At 37.4% G+C, this 20,268-nt stretch overlaps 1 protein-coding gene across 2 annotated transcripts; it reads right to left on the bottom strand.

The window, feature by feature from the left end:
• Positions 1-1,526: 1,526 nt before the first annotated feature.
• LOC149848590 (bZIP transcription factor 12-like) lies at positions 1,527-19,106 on the bottom strand. Of its 2 annotated transcripts, XM_090011870.1 has the most exons (4): positions 18,324-19,106; positions 17,665-17,736; positions 16,675-16,704; positions 1,527-2,164 (listed from the first exon to the last, which is right to left on the bottom strand). In XM_090011870.1, the coding sequence occupies exons 1-4, from the start codon at positions 18,879-18,881 to the stop codon at positions 2,084-2,086; spliced, it is 741 nt and encodes a 246-aa protein (XP_089867996.1). In that variant the 5' UTR covers positions 18,882-19,106; the 3' UTR covers positions 1,527-2,083. The 2 variants fall into 2 exon arrangements, with proteins under 2 accessions (XP_089867996.1, XP_089868001.1); XM_090011875.1 differs by lacking the exon at positions 16,675-16,704.
• Positions 19,107-20,268: the final 1,162 nt, after the last annotated feature.

Below are 20,268 nucleotides of genomic sequence, written 5' to 3'. Positions count from 1 at the left end.
AAGCATGTGGATCATGTCTAATGTTGGTTTAAAAAAATATAAAAATAGTATCCATCTTATTAAAAACTTAAATGGTAATTGAAAAAAAATACAAAAACCCTTAAACCCTAGTTATTAAAATGCAACTATTTAAGAAAAATAAATAAAAAATCTAAATTCTAATCATAACAAACTACATTCTTTTTATATGCTAATTGAAAAACCATAATAAAAAATAATTAAATATGAATTAAAAATTACCAAAACCCCTAATAATAAAAAAGGGCATGCAAAAGAGAAGAAGTTAGATGGTGGATGACTAGAAATGAACGAGAGAAAGAGAGGATCTTTGCGATACAGCAGCGGTGTGTGCGGTGCAATGGAGCAGCTGCCTCTAGACCAAGGGTGACGGCTAGAGCCCTTCGAAACTTCGAGTGAGATAGGTCATGGGTGGTGGTCCGTAGCCAATAGGTCTGTTGTCACCTGTGCATGTGGCTATGGGGTTGGAGGGGAGCTGGGGAAGGGCACAAAAAAAGTTGAGAGAGAAAAACAGAGAGATGGGGCCGGAGAGTCAAGGAAAATATATATATTGTTTTTAAATAAGATGAATATTTAATTTGAGTATTTTTGTATTGTGTTTTTTAATTAACATAAAACATGATTCTACGTGCTTTAGGGTTTCAATTTTGTATTTATTTAACATATTATGCTTTAAGTATTTTTTCTTTTTAATTAATATTAAGTGTAATGAATACTTGACTTTGGTTAGAATTTAAAATTTTAAGTTTTTTTTTGTTTCAATTAGCATAGATAGAATTTTAGTTTTTTTTTGTTTCAATTAGCAAGTATCTGTCTTATAAATAGCAATAATCATGATTTCATCTTTGATTCTGTTATGGTTTGATAGTTTTTTGTGTTTTTTTTAATTTATTTTAATATTCGATATATGTATATTGTCATAAAATTATTGTTTTTATTGTACATTTGTTCTCACCCTAGTTTAAATTCTTTGCTCCGCCTCTGTCCACCACCATGCATCAAGCGTCTTTACACGAAACCTGAACAGGTCAAAACTTTGTAGGGCCCACAGTCTTAAGTACAATGAAACGGTATTTGTTTCGTGCAAATTGCATTTGCACCCAAACCTGCTCTCAGGAGAGAAGGAACTGAGAAAAAAAAAGATACTAACTTACACCGTATACAAGTTTTTCCCGTGAACCAAAAATCAACGGCTATAAAATGCATCAAATTTTTTGACTCGTAAAACATATTTTTTTACAGAAAAACATAATCCAAGGGTCGATTCCTACCAAAATCAGTTATGCTGAAGGCTTCTATGAAGTTAGAGTCTAAACAACTTGCATCTCATTTAACATAACAATCGTCAATTTGAATACAAGTTTTCTCCACCAACGTAAATGAGCTCATTAATAACCAGTTCCAAGCAGCTTTGATTCATTTACCAAGCCCACATGAGTGCTCTCATGCACACACATTCGCACATGCACACACACAGTAGAGAAAGATGCTATGAAATGTTGACATGATTTCTGATAAAAGCATTTCATATCATTTGACGTAGCTTTACAAGATTTACACAAACTCAGAGACCAGATAATAAAACACAATGATGCATAATGTTGATGTCGTTCTAATAACAGAAAGAATGGCCAAGGCCTATGGCGGCATAGGTCAAATTGCAATATAACACATTTTGCCTAACATACATAGCAAAAAAAAATTGAATTATAAGGTAAACTATGCAAATTAATACAAACTGTAACCAATCTTCTCTCTGGGGCTTTCATTCCAAAATGCCTTTATTTCTTCGAACAAAAAGGAATGGCAGGGTTCAAAGACTAAACAATGGGGTCTACCATGTCCGCTGCACTGACTGCACCACACTAAAACCTCATAATCCATCATCATAAATGCTACAATCCCTTAATCTTTGAGGAAATTGAGCTCCCTCACTCGTTATTCTCTTCAACATCTTCACCATGCGTGAAAGACTCATCAGGAACTTATGTGAAGGAAGGTCTGAGAAGAAACAGATGACAATCCCTTAAGAGTTGAGCGCTGCTGATCAGGAGGAATTTGTCATCTACCACTGCATGGAACAAGTTCTTCTAAGGCTACGTCTTGGTTTCCGCCCCTCAACCACAGGTATCACATTGTCTATGAGCTGAAATCATTGTTTTGTTAGTTTTCCATGTTCCGGTGCTTGTTCATTAATGAAACAAAAAGGTACTACCATTCTGCATAGATGTCTCATTGTGTATAAACTAAATAAATAACTTGACATAAACTAAGGACAGTCCGGCAACTGTCCTGCGTATGAAAGCAAAAGCAACAAAAGGTTACAAAAATACAAGGGAAAACTTTATCTATATCACGTATTGGAGGTTAGGAAGTTTCAGAAAAGCAAAACAGACAGCTAGGTAAACCTTAGTGGCCAGAATCATCTAACAGAATGCCCAAATCCCTATTGGAGTTCTCAGCAACATGATCTAAGAGTTTAATTATTAGCACACAAGCTCAAAATCAAAATAGAGAAAATCCCATACATGTGTTAAGATATATATATAAACCGAAATACCCCTGATGGGGTATTTTGGTCTTTTCACTGTAATAGGCATCAGCCCATTAGGAGCTGACCACCTTTTATTTTATTCCTTTTATTTTCTTTTATTTTTGTACTTATTATACTTTTTCAGATTTGATGGGATAGCTCCAACTAGCTGTTGGTGATAAAATGTGATTTAGACGTCATCGGATCTGGATCAGATCTAGATCCGTGTGTCTAATCACATTAAGTCTGTTTCTTTTTATGCAATGGCATTCTTGTTATTTTTTGTATTTTAAACCCTCTGTAATCTATGTTACATATAATAGAATTAGGGTATTCCTCTTCATTAGTGGCTGCCGTTTTTCTTTCTGAGCATCTCTTTCTCCTTCTCTCAATTTTCTACAGAAACGCAACTCTGGTGCTTCCATAAATCTGATATTAGATTTCTTTCATGGTATCAGGGCTGTGGTTTGCTTCCAAAGGGTATGACCAGTAAGATCTGAAATTTGCTCTTCTAGTTGGAATCTCTCTCTTCCCTTTTATCTCTTTCTAAATCTTCTTTTCTTTCTTTCTTTCCATGTTATTCCTTTTCTTTTCTGTTTTCTTTTCTCAAAATAGGGTATTTTCTCCTTTTTGACGTCAAGCTTTCTTTAAGCCCTAAAATCTCCTTGCCGTCAAATCAAAATTTCTTTATTTTAAATACCCTAATCTGAAAATCTCTATTGTTCTGGTATTAAATCTGTCTTATTTTGGAATCTGCAATCTGATCTGAAGCAAGTCATTTTTGTCGACATTCTCCTACTGTTGAATCCATTATTTCTTTCTTTATTTTCATATATTTTCAGTGAAATCTTATATATTCGCAGCATATTAACGTGATAGCAGGCCTGGTAACAGAAATCGGATTGAGTCCGGAATAGTGCCTTAATTAAAAAAAAAGCACGTTTTATATTAAATTTTCAGTTTCTCCTGCTTATTCACAAAATCAATTTTTGTTGCTGCGAATTAGTTTTTTGACTGAATCGGTTTGTATCTCCTTTCGCTTTATATTTTCTTTCTTCTTCCTTTTTATCAATGGATTTTTCTACCTATGCTGGTCTTTCTTCAAACTTTTTGAGTAAGCTTGTTTCCCAAAAGCTCAATCTCTAATTTTCTAACTTGGAAGAGGCAAATTGTTCCTTTCACAAGGAGCCAAGATCTTTTTGGGCATTTGGATGGATCAATTCCAGTCCCGCCTCAGTTTGCTTCTCAGGAAACGAAAGATGATAAAGGAGATGCCTCAGTCCAATATGTTCTAAATCCTGAATTTATGGCATGGATGAAGCGAGATCAGACCTTGGTTGCACACATTACTTTCACGCTATCGCAGAAAGTATTGATATCCATACCGGACGATTGTACAGCTGGACAGCTATGGAACAAGCTTGCACAAACATATTCTCAAATTTCAAAGGCAAGAATCTTATTTTTAAAAAGGGAGTTTCAGACCTTTCAAAAAGGCTCAATGACAGTCATGGTGTTTTTAAACAAGGTGAAGTCTCTTACAGATCAGCTGACCATTGTTGGAAGTGCAGTTTCTGATAAGGAAAAAGTACAGCAAACTCTTAATGGACTGAGCCCAGAATATATGTTCTCTCTACATCGTTATCGGTCCTGCCAGTGTTACCTAGTTTTGAAGATCTTCAAGCTACACTCTTTCAGTATGAGATGAGCATAAAGAACATGACTGAAGGTGGTGTGCATTCAGATACACATAGTGTCGTGGCCTGAGATATGTCTCAAGGTTCTGAACGTGGAGGTAGCAGTTTTCAAGGTGATAGAGGACGTGGTCGTTTTGGACAGGGAGAAGGTCGTGGCATTCTTTCTACTCCAAGCCCACCAGGATTTTTAATGCAACGAATCAGAGAAGGGTGCCTACGTGCTTTTTGTGTAACAAGAAAGGACATGTGAAAGTTGATTGTTGGTTTAATCCCCAAAACAAAGAAAATAATAATAAAGCAGAAAACAAAAGGGAATCTGAGAGCCAAAAACTCACCGGAGATATGCAACAACTTTTGCTGACAGCTTTATCACAGATGAGTTTTAAGCAAAATGAACAAGGAGAATGTTTTGTGGCTTCTGGAGCGGCCACTCATGTTACAGGTAATCTTGGTAAGCTCTCGAATTTATCTCCTTATTTCGGAAAAGGTAGTATAGTCACTAGAGATGGCACACATCATCACATTTCTCATATTGGAAGTGCACAAATTCCTTTGTCTAGTACTTCTCTTAGTTTATCCAATGTTCTTCTTACTCCTAACATTAAAAAGAATATTGTTTTTGTATCCAAACTTGTTGATGATACAAATTTTTTTGTCGAATTCACTCTCTTTTCTGTGTATGTTAAGAATCTTTAAATGAAGGAGACGTTCGTTGAGGGGGAGCAACCAAGAAACATGTATATCTTCAAGGAGGATCTCACATCTCATTCATCTTCTACCTTGAAGTCACCTTTTTTGGAACCAGCATCTCAGAGTCTTAAATCTTGTCATACAGATGTCTATAGTCTTTCTCAATGTAATAAGCCAGATTTGTGGCAGTCGTTTGGGTCATTGTAGTCATGGTTTTATTAAGAAACTTGTGTCAAAAAATTTGATTCCAGAGTCTTGTCTGCCCCTTGTTTTGGATGATAAAAAGTGTTCAAGTTGTCAGCTATGTAGGAGTCATGTTCTTCATTTTAATCTTGTTAATGAAAGAGCTTCAAAAGCCTTTGAAATTATGTACGCGATGTATGGGGACCAGCTCCTGTATGTTTTTTATCTGGAAGTCAAAATTATGTTTTATTCATAGACAATTATTCTCGTTTCACCTGAATATTCTTCATGAAACACAAGTCTGAAGTTTTTAGATTATTTCAGGACTTCTGTGCACTAATTAAAAATTGTTTTTCCTCTAATATTGTATATTTTCAATATGACGATGGAGGTGAATATTCTTCAAATGACTATTAACTTTCTTCGAAATAATGGGATAAGTAGACGAGTGTCTTGTCCGCATTCCCCTCAACAAAATGGAGTAGCTGAACGAAAACATTATCGTATTGTTGAGAGTGCTATGAGTATGCTTCATGATAGTAATGTTCTTATAAATCTTTGGACAGAAGCTTCACACCGCAGTTCATGTGATTAACTATCTGCTTATGGGAATTCTTGAGAACAAGTCTCCATATTTTTCTCTTTTTGAAAAACATCCTGATTATAATAACTTGTGTAACTTTGGTTGTATTTGCTATGTTCATATTGACAAGTCTCTGAGAAATAAATTTCAAGATAAAGTTGTGAAGTGCAGGTTTGTTGGATATGCAGATGATTATAAAGGATATAGATGTTATGATCCTGTAACTAAACGCATCAAGATTTTCAGAAATGTTGTTTTTGATTAACAGAATTTTGAGGGCACATCATTGTCTCAAGAGCAAAAGTCACCTCAAAAGGTTGAAGTTTATGATCCCGGGATGAGTGCTGAATTGTTTGCAGGAGAAAAGGGTTCTTGTAAGCCTTTTTGTGAAGAATTGAGCTCAAATGATCAGAATCTCAAATCTCCAAAAACTTCGAAAAATGAAAGACCTAGAGAATTTCAGAGATTCTCTGGTCAAGTTTATGTTTGAAGAGAAAGAGATCGTGTCACATACTCTGTCGCACAAAGTATGATTCAACCTCCATTAAGAAGATTAGAAAGGATACATCATCCTATTCAAAGATGGGTTAGCTATGATAATTTTTTCATGGATTTTCAATTGTTCATGTCACAAGTTGAGAAGCATGATGAACCCGTCAACTTCTATCAAGCCATTAAATCACATAAATGGATAGAAGCTATGAACGAGGAGATGAAAGCTTGACCTGAATGCCAAACATGGAAAATTGTTTTTAGACCTGGGAAAAAAAATGTTGGACCAAATGGGTTTATAAGATTAAGTATAAACCTTATGGATATATTGAGAGATATAAAGCAAGACTTGTGGCACGAGGTTTTACTCAAGAATATGGGCAACATTATGATGAAACTTTCAGTCCTGTATATAAGAATGGGAACAATGCAGTCATGTACTTAAGAATGTGAACAATACAGATTGTTATATCTTTGGTTGTTGATTATGAATGGCAGTTGAGCCAGTTAGATGTAAAAAATGCCTTCTTACATGGAGATCTGAAAGAAGAAGTTTTCATGGAACAACCTCTTGGATATGCTAAAGGAGATCCCAAGGATTATGTCTGTAAACTGAAAACAACTCTTTATGGGTTGAAGCAAGTCGCTCGCTCTTGGTTTGAGAGTTTTTCTCTCAAAATTCAAAACTATGATTTTCGCATATGCTCTCATGATTATTCGCTCTTTATTTTCAAAGATAAGGATGTTTCTACCTTATTACTTATATATGTTGATGACATAATTCTTATGGGCAATTCAAACAGTCATATACAGACAGTGAAGAAATTATTGATGCAAAAATTCAAGATAAAAGATCTTGATGTCTTAAGGTATTTTCTCAAAGTTGAAGTGGATAGAAGAGGTGATATTTTAACTCTTACTCAACATAAATATACTCTTGATCTTTTGAGCAGGGCATACAGATTGTAAACCCTTAAACACACCTAGTGTTTTACATCAAAGACTGAGTTCTAATGATGGAGACTTATATAATGATCCGACCAAATATCAGAGCCTCGTTGGAATGCTCTTGTATCTTACTTTTACCAGGCCAAACATTGTATATTATGTTAATCAGGTATCTAAATTTATGCAGCTGTGAAGAGAATTTTAAGATTTTTGAAAGGAACCATTGGTGATGGTCTTCTTTATCAAAGAAATTGGCTTGACAATAAGGGACACGAGATCATCACTTATACATATGCGGATTGGACAAGGGATCCTGATGAGAGACGATCTGTTTCTGGCTATTGTATATTCATTAGAAAAAATTTGGTGTCATGGAGTAGCAGAAAATAAAGAGCCATTGCTAGGTCTAGTACTGAAGCGGAATATAGGTCCATGGCCGCTGGAGCAGCTGAAGCTACATGGATCAGACATCTTCTTACAGATCTTAGAGAAGGAGTCTCCAAGATCATTTTTGTTGTGTGATAATCAGAGTGCTATTAACATTACTTATAATCATATACAGCATCATTGCACAAAGCATATTGAGATAGATCAACACTTCATCAGACAAAAGGTTGAAGACAAGGAGATTAAGCCTCTTCACATTCGTACAGAAAGTCAAGTTGTCGACTTGTTTACTAAGGGCCTAACAAAGTATCAATTTTGGTTCTTAAAGAACAAGTTATCCATGGTACAAGACCATGCAGAGGGTGATAAAATGTGATTTAGACGTTACCAGATCTGGATCAAATCCAGATGGGTGTGTCTAATCACGTTAAGTCTGTTTCTTTTTATGAAATGCCATTCTTGTTATTTGTTTGTATTTTAAACCCTTTGTAATCTATGTTACATATAACAGAATTAGGGTATGCCTCTTCATTAGTAGCTGTCGTTTTTCTTTCTGAGCATCTCCCTCTCTCTCTTTCTCCTTCTCTCCATTTTCTGTAGAAACGCAACTCTAGTGCTTCCATAAATTTGATATTAGATTTCCTTCAGTTGGAGCTGCCCCATTTGTGTCCCCTTGTATTATAAATAGGCCTTCAAGAACTTGTATTCTTAACTCTTTCAAGAGCTCTTTTATGCAATAACAAAGATATTTTTTACCCTTGTGAGGGTGGTGCGGTTTATTCAATCAAATGTGTTACTTGATTGAAGTGTGTTCTTGCATGTACATAAGCCATGTATTTTGGATTTAGTCCATTTCATTACATGGTATCAGAGCTTTGGTCCTTCGTGCTAGCATCAAGAGGAGGATCGTGAGCTTGGTGAAACAACGAATCATGGATCATTGCATCGAGAAGCGCACCATCTTTCAAATCTTGTATTTCTTTTCTTTTCTCTCTCTCTCTCTCTCTTCTCCTTATTATAAAGAAATGGAGAATGAAAGGGAAGTAATCGTCTCCATTCCCATACGACTCAATGACAAACTATATGATGTAGGCATCCATAGTGAAGCACAAAATATGGGAAAACTATGAGGTTTGGTTGATGGTACCGAAAAAGAGCCTAAACTCATTCTTACCAAAATTGAGAATGGAAAAGAAGTTGTTCTTCAAGGAGGAAAAATGTCTAAAGTCGTTTCCGATTATGAAAAGAAATGGAAAGAATGGAGGATGAGACATTCCAAGATAATTGGATGGCTCATCAATAGTGTGGACATCCACAAGTGCTCTAGTTTAGTGAAATTTGATTTCGCTAGTGATGCATGAAAATATCTTAAAAACATATATAGTCTTAAAGATATTGCTCACATATGCAATGTTCAAAACAAAGTAAGGACTATGACTCATGGAGAGATGAGCATTAGGGAATACTACAATGCACTTTCTCTCCTTTGGGATGAATTGGCTCTTCTTGAGCCAAAATGGCATGGACCCCAAGATGTAGAACTCTGTGAAAACCAAATTAAAATGAAATATTTTTACCAATTCATTAATGGGCTTAGACCCGAATTTGAAGGAACCAAGTCGGCTCTCCTTCATATAGGAAGTGTACCAACCATAGTCGAAACTCTTGAAGAGTTAACTATAGAAGAAAATAGATTGAAGAAACCACCCGCCTCAAAAGATAAAGAATTCATGCTTGATATGTCAAAGCCCGGTAATCATACTAGGAATTATAAACATCCTCACTTTATGAAAAATGAGAATGGAAGAAGCTCCAATAACTATTAAAAACGCGACAAAATAGGTTATCATGAATACAAAAAATGTGGCAAAATCATATGCTATCATTGTTATGAACCAGGACACATCAAGCCTTTTTGTTCCAAAAAGAAATAAAGATGATCATAGAGATTGATAAAATAGTTGCTTCGGTTGAAATGAATGATATAGATGACTCCAAATGTATCGACTCGCTATCTTTGGCTTAACTAATGGAGGCACTACAATCGATATTCAAAACTCAAGTTTCTTCCTTCTCAAGAGCGGTCGTATCTACAAGTGGTGACCCTGATAAGACTTCTTGGATTCTTGATTTCGGTGCATCTTTTTATATAACTACAAATGAGTCCATATTATCCGAATGTCATACTAACCCAAATAATTCTTATGTTTCAACAGACGACGAAATATCTTTAAAAATCAAAAGTTTTGAGGTTTTTCAAAAACAACCAATCTTTCACGTACCAAATATTAGAGTAGTACCAAAATTAAATTTAAATCTCTTATCTTCTTATCTGTTTCTCAAATTACGAATCATGGATGCAAAGTATTGTTTTCATCTAATGATTATTAAATACAGGATCTCCAGTCCAAGAGGCCGATTGGGGCGAGGCCATAGAAGAGAAGATCTCTATGTAATGCACAATCTTGAGTTATCAAAACATATTTTTTGTAATTTTGTGAAGAAAAAAAAGATATAGAAAATTGGCACAAAAGATTAGGACATCCTAGTGTGTCTAAATTACACTTGTTTTCATTTCTTACAAGTTACAAAGAAAGAGATTTTGTTTGTGAAGATTGCATTCTTGGTAAAATGAAGTCTTTACCCTTTAAGCCAAGACATTTTATATCTAAAAAATCATTTGAGTCAGTGCATTCGGATGGATGGGAACCGACTCCAGTTGTATCCAAAGGAGGTGTATCTTATTATGTTGTGTTTGTAGATAACCATAGTAGACACTCTTGGATATTTTTTCTTAAACAAAAATCAAAAGTATTTGATCGTTTTAAAACATTTCATTGTTATATAAAAACTCAATTTAAAAACAATATTTAAATTTTTAGAACCGATTCTGAGGGAGAATTTGTATCAAAAGAGTTCAAAAATTACCTTGGTCTACATGAGATTATTCATCAAAAATCTTGTTCATACACTCCTCAACAAAAAGGACTAGCCGAAATGAAGCATAGACATTATTGAGACCACTAGAACACTTCTTGTGTCCAGAAATGCTCCAAAAGGTTTTGGGGCCAAAGCCGCCCTTACGGCAGTCTATTTAATAAATAGAATACATTAAAAAAACATTGAAAATATCTCTTCTATTGAAAAATTATTTAAAACATCTCCCGATTACAAAAGGTTAAGAGTCTTTGGTTGTAAGTGTTTTGTCCTTACCAATTAGAAGACAAACTTTCCCCAAAAGCAATCCCTTGTGTTTTTTTAGGCTATGCCAAAAATCAAAAGAGATATAGATGTTATGACATTGAAAGAAACAAATTATATGTTTCACAAAATGTTACTTTTCTTGAAAATGAAATTGGTTTTAACAAAGAAAAAAATCCAAGAGAGTTGTGATTATTCTTTCCTTTTTGACCTTGTCAATGAACATGAAAGGTGTGAAAACATTCATGATATGCATGAGAGTGAAAATGAAGACACTTATAATGCAAATGGGAATGTAAATGAGGGCCTTAATAATATAAACATATCTTATAGTAACATACAAACTTATACTCGACATATCGAAGACCATCCACCATGTGCTTTAGAAAGATATTCCCAAAATCAAGATGTAGATTCTTCTAGTATTAGAAAATCCATAAGAATTTAAAAAGCTCCTAGTAGATTTGTATCATATGATTCCTTTGAACCAAGGTATAGATCATGCCTAATGGCCATACACTCATACACAGAACCGACATCTTACCATGGGGCTAAAAATCATTAAAAATGGATTAAGGTGATGAATGATGAATTAGAAGCTTTGGAAAAGCCAAAAACTTGAAAAATCCAAACATTACCTAAAGAAAAACTATAGGATATAGATGGGTCTACAAGATAAAAACTAAATGGGATGAGACATTGAAAAAATACAAAGCTAGCCTAGTAGCCAAGGAATACAGTCAAGAATATGGAATAGACTACGACGAGATGTTTGCTTCAGTCGCTCGAATGACCACTGTTAAAACTCTTATTTCTATAGCCTCAATAAAAAAATAACATATCTTTCAAATGGACATAAAAATGTTTTTTTAATGGTAATCTGGATGAGGAGGTTTACATGGATCCTCCAAATTTAGAACATGGGAAAACCCTACGGTTATGAAAAGTCTTGTATGGCTTAAAACAAGCTCCCAAAGCTTAGTATGATAGGTTTAGTAGTGTGATGATACTTCATTTTAAATCTTGTTTTACTAACACTGCATTATTTGTTAAGTCTTTCAATGCAACAACAAACAACAACAACAACAACTACGCCTTCATCCCAAAACAATTGGGGTCAGCGATATGAACCAAAAAAGAAATTCATTTTGGGTCTTCCACATGAATCCTTTTCCTCCAATCATTTCTATCCAATGCCATGTCCTCGGTGAGGTTCAAAGCATTCATATCCTTTCCTATCATCTCCATCCAAGTCTTCCTGGGCCTACCCCGACCTCTTTTAACTAATATATTTTCCCATTTCTCCAACCTTCTAACTGGAGCATCATTAGGCCTTCGCCGAATATGTCCAAACCACCGTAAACGATTCTCTCGCATCTTATTTTCAATGGGTGCAACACCTACTTACGTATCTCTTCGTTCCGAATCTTATCTTTTATTGTATTTCCACACATCCATCTAAGCATCCGCATCTCAGCTACACTCATTTTTTGAATATGATGTCTCTTGGCAGCCCAACATTCCGTACCATATAGTAAAGCGGGTCTAATAGTCGTCCTATAAAACTTTCCCTTCAACCGCAATGGCATTCTACGATCGCACAGCACTCCAGTAGCACTTTTCCATTTCATCCACCCAACCTTTATCCTATGATTTACATCTCCATCAATTTCTCCATACTTTTGAATGATGGATACCAAATATTTGAAATAATCATTCACCGGTATATCTTGCTCACCAAGCTTCACTACACTCCCATCACTACTTCGTTGCTTACTAAACCGACATTCCATATATTCAGTCTTACTCTTACTCAACTTAAAACCTCTAGCTTCCAATGTCTGTCTCCATAATTCTAACTTAGCATTAACCCCAGCTCTAGACTCATCAATCAAAACAATATCATCAGCAAACAACATACACCACGGTACATTTTCTTGAATTGATCTCGTAAGCTCATCCATCACTATCGCAAATAGGAAAGGGCTTAAAGCAGATCCTTGATGTAACCCAACCGTTATCGGAAAATTGGTTGTCACCCCTCCACAAGTGCGGACATTGGTTACTACTCCTTCATACATATCTTTAATTATACTAATGTACTTGAGAGAAACACCTTTCTTCATCATTGTCCACCAGAGAACGTCCCTAGGTACTCTATCGTATGCCTTCTCTAAATCAATAAAAACCATATGCAAATCTTTGTTCCTCTCTCTATATCTTTCAATAAGTTGTCTAAGAAGATGTATAGCTTCCATAGTTGATCTTCCAGGCATAAAACCAAATTGATTCTCCGATATCATGACAACCTTCCTCAACCTAGACTCAATCACCCTCTCCCAAAGTTTCATAGTATGACTCATGAGTTTTATACCACGATAGTTTGTGCAATCTTGTATATCACCCTTATTCTTATATAAAGGCACCAAAGTACTCTTCCTCCACTCATTAGGCATCTTATTTGTTCGCCAAATCAAGTTAAAAAGATTTGTCAACCATTCTAAACCTTTCTCTCCCAAGCATTTTCAAGCCTCGATAGGTATACCATCTGGGCCAACTGCCCTTCTTGATTTCATTTTCTTCAAAGCCTCTGCAATTTCTTTCTTTTGAATCTTGCGCATGAAGTCGCGATTTATCTCATGAAAAGGAATGGAGAAGTCTCCAAGATCTTGAGCATGACTATCATTAAATAGCTTATCAAAATAATCTTTCCATCTCTCCTTAATCTCCTCATCTTTGACTAAAACCCTTTGCGTTTCATCTTTGATACATCTAACCATACCCAAATCCTTCGATTTCCTATCTCTCATCTTTGCAAGCCTATAAATATCCTTTTCGCCTTCTTTGGTATCCAACTTGTCATAAACCTCCTTATATACCTTAGCCCTCGCGTTTCGAACAACTTTTTTAGCTTCCTTCTTTGCTATCATATACTTCTTCAAATTCTCATTATCACGACTCTTACTTAGATTTCTATAACACTCTCTTTTAACCTTAATAGCTAATTTGACATCCTCGTTCCACCATGATGTATCCTTACCTAGTGGTGCACCGCCTTTAGACTCACCCAATACCTCCTTAGCTACTTTTCTCATACCACCCGCTATCTTATTCCACATTGATTCTGAATCCTCCTCGAGACACCAATCAACTTCCTTAACTACCTGCTCTACAAACATTCCTTGTTTAGCTCCTTTCAGTGCCCACCACTTAATTCTAGGATCTATCCTATGTCTATCCCTTTTGCGGCATTGTCTAATTCTAAGATCTAAAATTAAGACTCTATGTTGTGTAGCTACACTTTCTCCTGGTATAACCTTACAATCGATGCAACAACCCCTATCTCTCTTTCTAAGTAGGAAAAAATCTATCTGACTCGTATTAACCCCACTTTTAAATGTTACTAGGTGAGACTCCCTCTTCCTAAACCAAGTGTTTGCTAAGATCATATCATAGGACAAACAAAAATCTAAAATCCTTTCTCCACTTTCATTTCTTTCTCCTATACCATAGCCTCCATGGATATTCTCAAATCCATCCCTACTAATGCCTACATGTCCATTAAGGTCACCGCCGATGAAAAGCTTTTCTCCATAAGATGTCTCTTGTACTACTCCATCTAAATCTTCCCAAAATTGATGCTTAATGGAATCATCTAAACCTACTTGAGGTGCATAAACACTAATAATATTAATAATATCCGTACCTAATACTAATTTAATAAGTAAAATTCTATCACCCTTCCTACGGACCTCAACTACATTATCTATAAACTGACGACTCATAGCAATCCCTACTCCATTCCTATTCCTATTTATTCCTGTATACCAAATCTTATATCCCCAAGGTTTTATCACTTTAGCTTTCTCACCTACCCATTTGGTCTCTTGAAGACATAAAATATCAATCTTTCTCCTACACATAACATCTACTAACTCTACCAACTTACCAGTTAAAGACCCTATGTTCCAAGTGGCTAACCTAATTTTATGGTCTTGGACTAACTTCTTTACCCCCACCCGTCCAACAAAGTGAGGGACAAGCAAGAATGGTAATATTACTACTTTACGTAGATGATATGATAATCATACGAGGTGACAAGCAGGGAGTTAATCATATCAAAGATGTACTTAAAGACAACTTTGACATGACAGATCTTGGGTTTTTACAATATTTTCTTGGAATAGAAGTGACTTACTTATCTCGTTGTTATTTTTTGTCACAGACTAAGTATGCATACGATCAAGACTCTTTGATGAAAAACAGGTTGATACTCCAGAGGTCATAAATGCAAAAATGAAGAAAGATGATGGAGAACCTTTGCAAGATCTAACTTCGTACAGACAAACGATTAAAGTTTTGTCTTATCTTTCTAGAACTCATCCTGATATTTCTTATGCTATTCACTTTGTTAGTCAATTTCAGCATGCTCTCGCTATAGTACATATGAGTGATGTAATGAGAATTATTAGATATATTAAGAATTTCATCAATCATGGATTGTTCTTATCATCCTCTTCCTCGTTAGAAGTCATTGCATATTCTGATTCTAACTGGGGAGGGGATGTGAATAATAGATGTGAAACCACTGGTTTATGTGTTTTTTTAGGTGATTCTCTAATTTCATGACGATGCAAGAAGCAACACAAGGTGTCTCTCTCTTCCACTGAAGTTGAGTATTGTGCCATAACAATGACTACATCTGAGTTAGTATGGTTGCTACAATAAATAAAAAATTTGAGAATTCACATCGCAGAACCCTCCAGACTATATTGGGATAACAAGAGTGTTGTATACATTGCAAGCAGTCATACATTCAATGAGGACAAAACATATTGAAATGGATTGTCACTATGTTCGTGAAGAATTTTTGAGGAAGACCATCACATTGCCTTACGTTGCATCGGAGTATCAACTAGCGGACTTCTTCACTAAAGTGCTCCTATCACCTCGATTTCACTTCCTACTTGGCAAACTCTTGGTTGTTCCACCATGAGTTTGAGGGGGTGTTAAGATATATATATATATATATATATATATATATATATATATATATATATATATATATATATATATATATATATAAAAACCGAAATACCCATAGGGGTATTTCAATCTTTTCACTGTAATAGGCATCAGCCCATTAGGGGCTAACTACTTTTTATTTTAGTCCTTTTATTTTCTTTTATTTTTTATACTTATTATACTTTTTCAGATTTGATGGGACAGCTCCAACTAGCTGTTGGAGCTGCCCCCAACTGTCACAAATGTGACAGTTAGGAGCAGCCCAACAGCCACTTGGAGCTGCCCCCTTGTATTATAAATAGGCCTTCAAGGCCTTGTATTCTTAACTCTTCCAAGAGCTCTTCTATGCAATAACAAAGATATTCTTGAGCCTTGTGAGGGTGGTGCGGTTTATTCAATCATGTTACTTGATTGAAGTGTGTTGTTGCATGTTCATAAGTGACGTATTTTGGATTTAGTCCATTTCATTACAACATGAACATGCAAGTAAATTGAAAGTTCACATCATTTGAGAGATTTTGAAACAAAATGATGACTGAAAGATGAAACAACAATAAAAAAACAAACTCATTTCATTTTATAAAAGCTAGATTAGCAAATCGCATGTAAACAAAAAAGGGAAAGCCAAAAGATACATAGACTGCACAGGGAGAAAGCGAGTCAGCATATACCATCATCATTCACAACTAAATTCTTTTAGGGGGCTCAATATGATGACTTAACAGCGATCATATTCCCATACTGATGTAGTTTCCCCCAAAAAAGGAAACAGAACATGTTAGGAACACATCTGAACAACTGTAAATCTTTAAAATGCTGTCAAGTCAAACAGCACCGACAGAATTAATACAATTCACCCCATCACAAAGAAAAATAACAATATCTAGAATAATCAAGGGGAGATAGCATGCATTTACCAGTTTAGACCTCCTCCTCTTATGCTCCGTCTGCATTAAGATTTGATATTAGTTTGCAACTGGATGCGTTCATAAACAGAAAATGCATTTCTCTCCCAATGTGACTGTGAATGTGCCAATATGCCTGATTTATCAATTACAATGTACAGAACTAGTCCATTTGACACACACATAGTATTGGTGGGCAAGGGTAAAGGGCACGAAAACCATAAAAAGTGCACATTTGCAAAGCAAGAACAGGGATGGGGCAGGAATCCCTTTGCTCCAATCCAGAAACAACCATCTGCATGTGTTGGCCATATGTAAATCATGTTTAAAACTAAAATAATGACAACCCTTTCTCCCCTCCCTTTCTCCCCCCTCCCCCATGTCTTTTTTGCTTAGTATGCATGTGTGTGCTCTTGTTTGTGTGTGCCCTACTGATGATTAGTGCATCATTGGTAACCCACCCTCCAGCATTAGCTACTAAGAGAATAACTAGTGTTCAAGGTTCAATTAGGGTGCATTTGAGAGCCTCCAACCTCACCACCCCAGGGATCTGAGATCCTGGAATCTCACATTGATAGATCTCTAGTTTCCCTCAGACCAAAAAATCCATGGATTTTAATGGTTTTAAGGATCTCAGATCTAAGGATTTGAGATCCCTCCATTTGTTGGAAGGTTGCCCACACCTGATCGTCCATGATCCACTTGTCCATAGATCTTTGAGTGAGATCTGTGGCATTCAAACACACCCTTAATGGATTTACATCTTTTCGTTTACCATCGGAAATGGACTGCAACCATTTCCACTATAAAACTCATTTTACACAGACCATCTAAACTTTGCTATTGCAGTGTCACACCTAAAAACTACTAGATCTAGAATCATCTGACAGCAATACATGTAATATAAGTTCAACAACAATGCTGAAAATAAACAAGTGATCCATGCCATAAAACATGCACGCGGGAGAGCGTACACACACACACACGGATGAAACTACACACCTGCTCCTTAACCAGCTTTATGTTCTCCTCTTCAAGCTGTGACACTGTGGATTCCAGGTCCGTGGTATAAGCCTACAAACGCACAACACAAAATTATATAACGACCATTTTCATGAAATCAACAACTAAAAGGAACAAGAAGTTTCCGCTCACTATCTGGGGACGAACCTAGATTAATTAATTCTCACAAACACCAAAAATCACCTTTAGCATTCTCATCGAGGTTTCACAGCGAAGAATAACAATACGCAGTCAATGGGTACATTTTCAGTGCAACAAATCTAACCAATTAAAATTGCAGTCCAATTACTTGAGTAAAATATTCCAACTCAAGGAAAAAAACAGGAACAAAATGAAAATAAGCTACAACCCTCAAAAAAAAATCAGCAAAATACCAATGTAAAAAAATCACAATGGGTCAAAAACACAATAACATCACCCAAATTCCAGAATTAGCAGCTCCAACGAAAGGAAAAATCAGAGTTTTAAGAGGCAAAAGCAAAATCCTGCAAATCCACAACCCACGTTGAGACGAACCCCACAAATTCACATCCTCCAACTAAAGAGATCCCATCACCACCACCATCAACTCAAAAACAGAAACACCCACAAACTCCAAAGTCCAAAAATCCAGGGAGAGAGAGAGAGAGACCACCCACCAATTTCCGCTCCCTCGACTTCGCAGCTGACTCTCGGTTCTTGATCATCCTCCTCTGCCGCTGCTGTGACTCCCGGTCGACCGGCTCCGACAAGGCAGCGGCCGCCGCGTTGGCCTTCCTCTTCGCCCTCGCTGCCTCGTCCAGGCCCTCCACCAACCCGAACGCCTTTTGAAAGCCCTCCATCTCGCCACCACCACCACTGAAACCGGCCGGGAAGGCATCGAACGCACTGCCTTCGTCCCCCTCCACGCCGGCCTTGGCGAGGAAGTCCTCGAGGGTCATCTCCCCAATTCTCTCGCCATCGCACCTCCCCTGCCCTCCGATCTCCTTCCACACCTGCTCCACCGTCTTAGGCCCGCTGGCCTCGGCGGCGAACCCTGTTAAGCCGGCCGGACTCGGCTCACCGGGCCAGAAACCCTTCATGAGGTCGTCCATGTTCATGGTGGCCCGGGAGGGATCCAGCGGCTGCAATTCTGCGGTGGTGATGGATGGACGGTTGAGATCCGAGGCTGCAGGCGACGACGGCGACGACGGCGACGCCATTACTTTAGAAGCCATATCTCTCTCACTCTCTGGTTCGTTGTGGTTTGCCGCTTCTTCGGTTTGATCCGAGTCCTCGCTATCTGGGGACAATTCCAATCTCTCTCTCTCTCTCTCTGAAATGACGGCGGTTTTCAGTTAGGGTTTTGATTGTGGGGGGTGGTTTTGGTGCGTGGGGAGGTTTCTTAGTGACAGGTGAGGTTTGAAATTTGGGGAAGGGAGGAGACTCGGTCGATGGTTTTATGCTTTTGTGGGGACAGTGGGAATTGCCAAAAAGGAAAACTGTAGGTGTTAGGTTTTGCCATTTCTGGTTTGTTCACGAAGAATTTCTCAATTTCCTCCGTTGATCCTTCAATTTTCCTCAAGATCATGTGATTGTAATCACAATCACAATCAACTAGGGATGTCAGTGATTCAGGAAACGGGAGCCCCGCCCCGCCTTGCTCGTTTGGATTGAGAACATCAAACGAGAAATGAACGGTTAAAATCAAAAGTGATGTGGGGATGAACTTACTCTTGTCCTCGCTCCGCATTGTCTCGCCCGGTCCCATACCTTCATTAAAAAAATTACTATTATACCTTTATATATATATAGAGAGAGAGAGAGAGAGAGATAACGGAGTATCATCAGATGATATCCGACCCATCCTGACCATCTAATTGCATGTGAAATCGGACGGCAAGGATGGTCCTTATATAATGTTAAAAAAAAAAAACTCAACTCTACCCGACCCCGACCCCTTCTCTCTCCCTCCCTTCTCCTGCGCCCTGACCCCGAAGCCTTCCCCTCCTTCTCTCTCTCTATTACCCTTTCCCCTTCCTCTCTCCGCTTCTCACGCCCTCTCTTCACCCCTTGAGACCCTGCCCGACCCCTTCCCCTCCCTTTCTTTCTTCCCTTTTCACCTTCCTCTCTCCATTTCACATACCCTCTCTTTCCCGCGGCGGAGCTCCATCGAAAACCCTCTCCTGAGGATCGATGCACCAGAAACCTGTCGATGTGAGCACTCCTCACCCTTTCCCTCCCTCTCTCTCTTCACCTTTCCCCTTCCTCTCTCCATTTTCCACTTCCTCTCTTCATCGCGGCGGAGCCCGGCTGGAAACCCTCTCGTCGAGGATCCACGCACAGAAAACCTCTCGTTGTGAGCACTCCTCACTCTTTTTGGTCACTGCTGAGGAGTTGGTCCACACCGGAAGCCGGTCGCTAGGTCCAGTACGTGCCTATTGCTCCGTCTCTGCTAAGGACGCAGGAACCATTATCGCGTTCACTCCTGATTCCATCCTTGTTTTCGATTTTTAGTAGAGGTACCTTCCTTTCTCATTTTTGTTTTCTTCTCATAGGGTTACATTTTCTGTAGAATTTTAGGGGGTTTTATTGTTTGGTGCCTACGGATTTGCTAGGGTTCCA

The sequence above is a fragment of the Nuphar pumila genome, chromosome 1 (assembly GCF_984573655.1).
Source record: "Nuphar pumila chromosome 1, dmNupPumi1.hap1.1, whole genome shotgun sequence".
Taxonomy (NCBI): Eukaryota; Viridiplantae; Streptophyta; class Magnoliopsida; order Nymphaeales; family Nymphaeaceae; genus Nuphar; species Nuphar pumila.
Note: the sequence above shows the minus strand (reverse complement) of the source record. Positions and strands in the feature narration are given on the sequence as shown.

Excerpts from the sequence above, each read along its gene's own strand:
- LOC149848590 (XM_090011870.1), bottom strand. The coding sequence starts at position 18,881 with ATGGCTTCTAAAGTAATGGCGTCGCCGTCGTCGCCGTCGTCGCCTGCA. Across the intron at positions 17,737-18,323 it reads AGTCGAGGGAGCGGAAATTG|GCTTATACCACGGACCTGGA; the intron begins GTGGGTGGTCTC and ends GTGCGTTTGTAG. Across the intron at positions 2,165-16,674 it reads AGAGGAGGAGGTCTAAACTG|CTCATAGACAATGTGATACC; the intron begins GTAAATGCATGC and ends CAATGATTTCAG.